At 54.7% G+C, this 9,556-nt stretch overlaps 1 protein-coding gene across 1 annotated transcript; it reads right to left on the reverse strand.

Annotated features, from left to right (window-relative positions):
- Positions 1-3,359: 3,359 nt before the first annotated feature.
- LOC306816033 (class I histocompatibility antigen, F10 alpha chain-like) lies at positions 3,360-6,977 on the reverse strand. Its single transcript, XM_079332530.1, has 5 exons — positions 6,875-6,977; positions 5,128-5,391; positions 4,387-4,687; positions 3,828-4,099; positions 3,360-3,735 (listed from the first exon to the last, which is right to left on the reverse strand). The coding sequence occupies exons 1-5, from the start codon at positions 6,939-6,941 to the stop codon at positions 3,428-3,430; spliced, it is 1,212 nt and encodes a 403-aa protein (XP_079188656.1). The 5' UTR covers positions 6,942-6,977; the 3' UTR covers positions 3,360-3,427.
- Between the last annotated feature and the right edge of the window lie 2,579 nt (positions 6,978-9,556).

Below are 9,556 nucleotides of genomic sequence, written 5' to 3' on the forward strand. Positions count from 1 at the left end.
ATGATACTGCACTACATGGATGGCCCCCAGCAGCTAAAGCAAGCCTGGATAAAATGTTCCAAATAAAACAGATTTTCCTGGCTGCCTTAGGCAGACATCAGCTACAAAGTGATTAAATGCAAGCAAGGCCTAGGCTTAGGCTATCAGCTCTTGTGTGATTTCATTTTGATTGCAGCACTTCCTTAGCCAGAGAGAAAGAGATTTGGGAATGCTGCACAGGAATTCTGCAGGCAACTTTATTTCTACGAAGGGACCCAGCAGCAAATCCAAGTATGCAGAATATCAAAGGGGTTTTATAGGGTTGGGGTGGCTTCAGATGCAGACCAATAAAATTAGAGATTGAAAAACTATCCAACTACTTTAAAGTTTTAGGTGAGAGTGACCAATTACTTAGAAGGAAAAAAGACCAGTTAGAACACTAAAAGATAACACGGGGGTCTACAGGGGTTGAACATTTCTCTAGCATGAGTCATCCTAAGGAAGGATTTCTTATCTAAGGGGTAAGTTTCCAAGAGGGCCCTGAAGAGGTGTCTGAATCATCCACAATGGATGACATCCTGATTGCCTCAGATAATGAGACCACCATGGAACTTAATCACCACCAACATTTTGGAGGAGATCATAAGTCTGGTCTACAAGTAGCCAAAGATGAAGTGCAGTGATCCTCCCCTTGCAGGTACCCAGGGTACAGGCTCACTGTCACACCACAGATCAGCCACCTGCAGGAGGAACTCACCACCTTACACCCTCTGCAGAAACTCAATTAACGGGGTTAGGACCCTCCTTGGAATCACAGACCAGGATTTGGCTCCTTTATTTGATTTATTAAGGGGGGACACGGACCTGAACTCTCCCAGAGACTTCACACCAGATGCCAGAACTGGGTTGGATAAAGTGGCTACAGCACTGCACACTCACCAAGCCCACTGATACCACCCAGAGTCACATTTTTGATTTGCTATTTTGGGAGAGCGCCCACATTTTTATGGTTCAATTTTTCAACTGAAAAAGGATTTGTCTGTCCTTTTGTTAATTTTAGAATGGATCTTCCTATCTTATCAGATGCCCAAAACAATCACTACTTGTCCTGAAATCCTTTATCAGCTGATCATGAAGTCCCAATCCCAAGTTTTAACTCTTTCTAGAAATTTTTTCTCTGTTATGTTTATACTCATTACTTCCCTGTATTTAGAATTCTTAATTCAGCAACCTGAGGTTTTTCAAATTGCTTTAGCAGCTTTTACAGGACAAATGTCAGTTCATTTTCCAAAGCATAAATTAATACACCTTCCTTTGAATTTTACCCAAAAACCCCTAGAAAGCCACACCCCTCTTAATGCTCTTTTTTTACAGATGGCTCCAGCAAATTTCATGAATCAGTTATCACCTGGAAAAACCCTAACAGTGATAACTGGGAATCAGACATTGAACTTGTAGAAGGATCAACACAGATTGTAGAACTTGCAGTGGTTGTCCCTGTTTTCTCAAAGCTTTTAATTCCTTTCAATTTAGTTACAGATTCCTTTTATGATACGGCATTGTGGAATGAGCAGAAGGTTCCCTCCTCAAATTTATCACTAATGAAAACCTATATATATATTATATATAATATATATGTATAAAATATATAATTTGCTCAAAATTTTCTTTTTTAAGAAAACAACCTTATTTTGTCACCCATGTTGGTTCACGTACCAACCTACCTGGAAGTGAATTCAGGGCTGAAGGTAATGCCCATGCTGATCACCTCACCACGCCCATTCAAACCACCCTTCCAAATTTTTTTGAACAAGCCCATTTAAGTCACTCTTTCTTTCACCAAAATGCCCCATCCCTCATAAGATCTTTTAATCTAACTAAAGATCAGGCCCACATGATCATCAGCTCCTGTCCTGATTGCCAGCAACAATCCATTCTCTTGGGGGGTGGTGGTGTAAACCCCAGGGGACTCAATAGGTGATGGTGATCAGGCAATGACCATGAGATGACCATAAGATGATCAGGACAATGAGATGACCACATCAGGGCCACCTCAAGCCCATGGCTGTGCCATGGCCAACCCATGGTCATCTCTTGGTCCAAACCATCTCATGGGGCTGTGGTTGTGTCATGGTCATCCCATGGTCATCTCAGGGTTGTGTCACTCATGGCCACTCTCATCTCATGGCCATGGTCATGAGCAGGAACCTCTCTGAGATCCCAAACCCCAATTTTGGGACACTCAAGGACCATTGGGGACAATGAGGCCTGGCCTGATCCCTCCCCCCATCCCACTGCACCTCCAGGAGCCTGACACAGCCAAACCCTCCTGGGGACACCTCGGACATGGGACACAGAGCAGGAAATGAATCCTGGGGGATGGAGCCAAGTATGGCTGGCAAGTCCCCATGTCAGTCCTGGTGTCCCCATCCCAATCCTGGTGTCCCCATTCTAGTCCTGGTGTCCCCATCTTGTTCCTTGTGTCCTCAACCTGTTCCTGGTGTCCCTATTTTCATTCCTGGCTCCCAGAGAGGAACTGACAGACACTGGAGGAGGGAACCTGGATTTATTGCCTCAAGCAGGATTTATTGCCTCAAGCAGGATTTATTGCCCCAGGAGGATTTATTGCCCAAAGCAGCATAATTTCACACCAGAACTAAAGCATTGGGAATGTTTGTGGTTCTTGGCTTTGAAGAAGCCAAAATGGGAAATTGATCCATTAGCAGAAGCTGTGGGTGGGTAAAAGCATGGGGAGGAGCTCTGCTGGAAAGCCTCAGTTTCCTGGGAAGAGGGAAGGAGCTGGATCCACCTCCATGAATTGCTCAGGCAGTGATTGCTGCTGGGATGAGAGAGGGTCGCAGTGTCACCCTGTCCCTGTCCCCATCCCACAGGATGGGCCTGACTGGAGCCCATGGAGAGCAGAAGCTGCTCCAGATCCAACCGGATCCTGCTCACTCCTGCTCCATCCATCCCACCCAAACCCACTCTGGAATCCCAACCTGATCCTGTCTCATCCATCCCACACCAATCCTGCCCTGTCCACTCTTCCATCATCCATCCATCCATCCATCCATCCATCCATCCATCCATCCATCCATCCATCCATCCATCCATCCATCCATTTTCCATTCATTCATCATCCATCCATCCACCCATTTTCCATTCATTCATCATCCATCTATCCACCCATCATCTATTCCATCATCCCAACTGATCCTGCTCCAGAATCCAGCCCCGATCCCACTCCATGATTCCATCTGATCCTGCTCTGGATCCCTCCTCTGATCCAGAATCCCTCCCTGATTCCAATCTGTCCATCCTGTCCCAATCCCCCTCTGGAATCCCACGCTGACCCCACTCCTTACCTGCAGTCAAGCCTGTGGTTCCCACATCATTTCCTGCAGAAAGAGAAGATCCATGAGATTCCAGCACGGATCACACACTGGGATTAACCCCAGGATCCATCCTGGGATCCACACGGAGGGGATCCAGAGCTGGATCCGCCACTGGTACTCACTGGCTGCCATGTTGTATCCATTCCGGTCCACCCTCCCTGTGGAAAAACAGTGGGATCAGCGTCAGTGCTACAGGATTCCCAGAAAGGTGCTGGGTGGATCTGTGCCCCTTCCTGACCCCCATCCCGTGTGTTACCGGATTGGAGCTTCCAGATGACGAATCCAACGAGGACAATGAGGATGATGATGGCAACAACGGACACAGCGACCACCACGGTGAGATTCCCGCCAGATGTCAGCTCTGGGAATTGTGGGATGGTGAGGAGGGGGAGGGGAATCCCCATCTGGGAATTCCAACTCCCCAGTTCCCACATTCCACATTCCCAGCCTCACCCCAAGCGAAGATCCCGGGCTCCGACATTCCGAGATGCTCCACCCGGCACCGGTACTGCTCCCGCTCCTCCGGCCGCGCCTCGATCCTGGCCCAGGTGTGGAAGGTGCCGTCGCTGTTGGGAACGACCCCGCCCCACTCCGTCTCCTGATCCCGGATTTCATCCCCCTTCATCCAGTTGACCGCGATGGCCTTGGGGTAGAATCCGTACGCGTGGCAGGACAAGATCAGCATCCCGTGTTCCTCTTTTCCGGACACATGGACATCAGGGGCTCTGGAATGGGATAACAGTGAGAGACGTCCATGGAATTCCATGGGAATGGGATGGGGGTGAGAATTGCCCATGGAATTCCCTGGGAATGGGATGGAGCTGAGATCTGCACATGGAATTCTCACAAGAATGGGATGGGGGTGAGATCTGCCCATGGAATTCCCACTGGAATGGGATGGGGTTTTTAATGTGCCCATGGAATTCAATGGGAATGGAACAGGGGTGAGATCTGCCCACGGAATTTCCACAGGAAATATAGGGTTCCCAAGTCCTCCATTCCCAAATCTCACATTCCCACAGGAATTCTGCTCCCACCTTTGTGGTCCAGCTCCTTCTGCCCATATCCGACGTATCTCTGGAGCCACTCTGGGCAGATGTGCTCCAGGTAATTAGTCACCCTCTCAGCCTCGTTCGTTTCACCTTCCCAGTACCTCCTGGTGACCTCAGCAGCGCTGTCGGCCACCACCAATCTCCTGGATTCCAGGTCAAAGGAGATGAAATCCTGCCCGTCGTAGCCATCCCGGCGGGATCCACAGATGCTCCCGTCAGACAGGAGGTCACAGCCATAAACTCGCAACCTTGTGTGAAAACCTGAGGGAATTGTACCCACAGAGACTCATGGAATTGTGTCCCAGCCCCACACAGCCCCATCCCAGCCCTATGGAGCACCAGGGTCTGATGAAGACCCAGAGAGCCTCATCCCAGCCCCACAGATCCCCATCCCAACACCATGGATCTCATCCCAGACCCACAGATCCCCATCCCAGACCCATGGATCCCATCCCAACCCATGCAGCACAAGATATCCCATACCAGCCTAATGGATCACCATCTCGGCCTCTTGGCACTCTGTCAATCCACATCCAAGCCCGATAAATCCCATTCAAGCACTATAGATCCCCACTCCAGCCCCACAGATCTCAGCTCATCTCCATGGATCCTATCCCAGCCCCACAGATCCCATCCCAACCCCACGGATCCCATCCCAACTCATCCATCCACATCCCAGCCCCACAGATCCCCCCACTCGCCCCTGCTCTGGTTGTACCGGTCCCGCAGTATCTCCAGGTTCCTGGCATACACGTGCTGTTTCCCCACATAGATCTGGGTGTTCCCATCCCAATATTCCGGCTCTGCTCCGTCCTTCATCCACTGTGTCAGCGGCTCCATCAGGCCCCGCTCGCTGTCGTAGCGTGTGAAGGGGATCCCATCCAAGTACCCAATGGACATGAACTGGGGGATCCCCGGGCTGGGCTCTGACACTGCCACATCCAGGTAGTGCAGGGAGTGGAGAACTGGGGGGACACAGAGATTTGGGGGGGTTGAGGGGTCACGGAGCAATGAAAGGGGAACTGGGAGAGCAGGAAAAGGGGTGCATGGGGTCCCAGTGGCCAGGAATAGGGGCTCAGGGGATCCCTGTGCCCAGGAAAGGGGGTCCAAGGGTCCCCAGTGCCAAGGAAAGAGGGGTCACAAGGTGGGGAGACCCGGGATGGCTGGAATGGGGTGTTTGGGGGTCCTTGATGCAGAGGGAAAGAGGGGCTGGGGGATGAGAAAAGCAGGAATGGGGGTCCAGAGGGACTCAGAGTCAAGGAAATTGTGGGTTTGGAGCTGGGGAAGGCGGGATGGATGGGAAAGGGGGTGCAGGGGGGGATTGGTACTGGATAAGGGAGTGCAGGGAGGTGCCTTCCTTTCCACTGGGACTGGGAATTCAGGGGGGTCCCAGAGCCAAGAATCCCCCCTGGGAGCCTCCACGATACCCCAGGGACCCTCCCAGACCCCCCGCAGGACGAGCAGGGAGTGGAGATCTGGGGTGATGCAGAGATTTGAGGGGACAGGAAGCGGAACGGGGAGAGCCAGGAAGAGTCCAAGGTACAAAGGAGGGACTGGGAGAGGCGGGATGGGGGATCCAGGGGGTCCCTGTGCCCAGGAAAGGGGCTCCAGGGGTCCCCGGTGTTGAGGGAAAGGGGGGGCTGGGACTGGGAGAGGCGAACGGATCCCGGAGGCGCAGCCTGGGAGACGGGAAAGAGACCGAGGGAGTGCGGTGGGGGAGGGGACGGGGGAAAGGGGGAATTCCAGGGAGTTCATCTGGATCCCGTTGGATCCCCGCTGAGACCCCCCTGAGACCCCTGGGACCCTCTGGGACCCCGTTTCGGGAAAGGCCGGGAGTAGAAAACGGGGGGGACACGGAAAGTTGGGAGGTTCGGGGGATCCAAAGGTCAAGAAAAAGGGCGGGACTCGGGTCTGGGAAAAGCGGGATGCCCGAAAAGGGGGTGCAGGGGGGTCTGGAAATGTTCTGGAAATGGAGATTCGGGAGTGCCCCAGTGCCGGGAATGGCGTTTCAGGGGGCTCCCAGTGCCAGATGAGAGGGTTCAAGGGGGTCCCCGTGCGCAGGAATGGCGGTTCAGGGGGGGTCTCGATGCACAGAAATGGGGGTTCACAGAGGGATTTCTGCTGGGAAAGGCGATGGAGAGGTAACAAGACCGAAAATGACGATTCAGTGGTTTCTCCGTGCCCGGGAATCAAGGTTTAAAGGATTCCCAGTGGCCAGAAATGGGGGTTCAGGGGGTGCTGGTGAGCAGAAAATGGGGGGTCAGGAGGGTCTCCTTGCCAGATAAGGGGGTACACGGTCGCCGGTGCTGGGGAAGGGGATTGAGGGGGGATCACAGGACCCAAAATGGAGATCTCGGGGGTTTCCGTGCCCGCAGATGGAGGGTTACGGAATTCCTGGTGCCCGAAAATGGAAGTTCAGGGGGCCCCGGTTTCGGGGGTCCCACTCACCTTTCGTCGCGCCCCCCGGGTCCCCCAGGAGCCCCAAGAGCAGCCCCAGCCCCAGCGCTGGAGCCATCGCGCTGCTCCGCTGCGATCCCGCTCCCAGAACTGGCCCCGCCCCCAGCGCTGGCCCCGCCCCCAGAGCCGCCTACGGCCCCGCCATTGGCGCCGGTATTTCCTGCTCGCCAATGGAAACTCAAAGTGTCAGTGACGTCACGGGTAGCTGGGTAGATCCCGGTCTCTCGGGTTGGGACGCGGAAGCGAAAGTGACCGAAGCTGCGCGGTGGGGGAGGGGAAAAGGGGGAATTCCAGAGAATTCCTCTGGATCCCTCTGGATCCCCGCTGCGACCCCCCTGGAGCCCTCTGAGAAACACCTGGGACCCCCTGGGACCGCCCTGAAGAAAGCGCCGGGACTGGAGAACTGGGGGGACACGGAAATTTGGGAGATCTGGAGGTGCAAAGGGAAGGAAAAGGGCGGGTCTGGGGCTGGAAAGGGCGGGATGCCCGAGAAGGGGGTGCAGGGGGTCCCCATGCCGAATTAGGGGGTGCGGGGGGAGTCCCCATGCACAGTAATCGGGTTTCAGGAGGTCCCGAGGTCAAGGAAAATGGGGGGCTGGGTCCCCGAGAAGGGGAGGGCCGGGAAATGGGGTACAGGGGGGCACTGGGGCTGGATAAGGGGGTCCGGGTGCGCAGGAAATGGGGTTCAAGGGGGGTCTCTTTGCAAGTGATGGAGTTCAAGGGGTCCCGGTGTCTGAAAATTGAGGTTCAGGGGGGTCCCGGTGGCCAGAAATGGGGGTTCAGGGGGTTCCAGGTTCCAGATAAGGGGGTGATGGGGTTTTCAGAACTGAGGAAGGGGGAACAGGGGGGTCCCGATTCCCCGAAATGAACGTTCAAGGGGGTCTCTGTGCCCACAAAGGGGGGCTCGACCGGAAATGGAAGTGCAGGGGGGTCCCCGTGCCCAGGAACGGGGGTTCAGGGGGTCCCGGTGCCGGTCCCGGGGCCGATCCCGAAGCCGCAGCTTGGGAGACGCGAAAGTGACCGGGGAGCGCGAGGAGGGGGAGGGGATAGAGGAAACCCTGGGAATTCCCCTGAATCCCCCCGGGGACCACCCAGGACCCCCCCGTCGCAGTACGAGCAAGGGGTGCTGAACTGGGGGGACTCAGAGATTGGGGGGTCTGGCGGCGTCCAAGGGTCAGGAAGCGAAACTAGGAGAGCCGGGAAGGGCGCAAGGTTCAAGGAAGGGACTGGGAGAGGCGGGATGGGGGATCCAGGGGGTCCCTGTGCTCAGAAAAGGGTCTCCAGGGGTCCCCAGTGTTGGGAAAAGTGGGAGCTGGGAGCGGCAGGAACGGGGGTCCAGGGGGTCCCTGGACCACGGGAAAGAGGGGCTGGGGCTGGGAGAGGCCGGCGGACGCGGTTTGGGAGACGCGAAAGCGAGACGGGAGTAAAGGGGAATTCCAGGGAATTCATCTGGATCCCACTGGATCTGCGCTGAGACCCCCTGGGACCCCCTCCCAGGAAGCGCCGGCAATGGAGAACTCGGGGGACGCAGAAATTTGGGAGATCTGGGGGTTCAAGAGCCGAGGGAAAGGGCGGAACTGGGGTGTGGGGATGGCCGGGAATGGGGGTGCAGGGGGGTCCCAGAGCAGTGACGGGGGTGCGGGGGGATCCCAGCCCCGGATTAGGGGGTGCAGGGGGGTCCCGGTGCTGGGGAAGGGAGTATGGGGGAGTCCCCGTGCCCAAAAATGGGGGTTCAAGGGGTGCTGGTGAATGCTAAACACAACAGGACTATCAGCAACACCAACCACTGTATGATACCATTAGCATTTAAAGCAGATCTGAACTCCTTGAAAACTGGTGGGGTGGACTGAAAAAACTGGGTGATGGGTTGGGAGAAGATTTCCCCTGCCATCACTTGCTCACAGTAAGTACCATTACTGAAGTAACCCCAAAAACACAGTTATAGTGTGATAACTCTGGATCCATGTGGCTGTGTTCCAGAGGAAGTTAAAAATACATCAGTGCCTCACCTGACCAACTCACCAAATGAATCAGATAACAGCTACAGTAATTTTGGTGAGGGGACTCATGTTCACATAAGGGGTTGCAAATGGCAGAGCTGACAGGCAATGCTGTTTGCACCGTGCCCATGACACTTAACTGAGGACGGTTGTTTCTCCAGGAGCTATTGTGGAGTTGTAGATATACTGTCGGCAAATTCCCCATACTATTGGGGGGTGACTGCATTCCACTGCCAGGGCCAGCCAAGGGTTTCGTTCCCCTTGTTGCCTTGCTGCACCACGGATGTAGTTGATTCTTGCGGGGTCATCGGCTGGGGCAACACTTGCTGGGGGTCAAGGGCTGGGCCACAAAGTTGGTTGCCTCTTGGGGGGGCAACGGGTTCAGAAGCTTGCGTCACCTTCCCCCACGATATGAGACACTTGCTAGAGCCCAAACACATAACATCGTCTGCGAGCGTTTTAGTACATTTTTCCAGCACTCAGGGTGAAGGATTTCTACCGGACGATCATTGGCACCCAATTGCAACAGTCGTGTGACTGCACAACCAAAGTCTTTCGCTTTGCAATCAATGCCCCACTGCTTATGCAGTTCAACACTACCTTGACGAGGGCTTCCATCTCCTCGCTACGGGAGCATCCTCCCCGCCAAAGTCGGTCCCGCTGCTCCGGCCGT

The sequence above is a fragment of the Erithacus rubecula genome (assembly GCF_903797595.1).
Source record: "Erithacus rubecula genome assembly, contig: scaffold_341_arrow_ctg1, whole genome shotgun sequence".
NCBI lineage: Eukaryota > Metazoa > Chordata > Aves > Passeriformes > Muscicapidae > Erithacus > Erithacus rubecula.

What these genes read in the sequence shown, in the direction of transcription:
- LOC306816033 (XM_079332530.1), bottom strand. Translation starts at nt 6,941, where the DNA reads ATGGCTCCAGCGCTGGGGCTGGGGCTGCTCTTGGGGCTCCTGGGGGAC. An exon ending in CCGGTACAACCAGAGCAGGG is followed by an intron (nt 4,688 to 5,127) that starts GCGAGTGGGGGG and finishes CAATTCCCTCAG; the next exon opens with GTTTTCACACAAGGTTGCGA. An exon ending in GCCCGGGATCTTCGCTTGGG is followed by an intron (nt 3,736 to 3,827) that starts GTGAGGCTGGGA and finishes CACAATTCCCAG; the next exon opens with AGCTGACATCTGGCGGGAAT.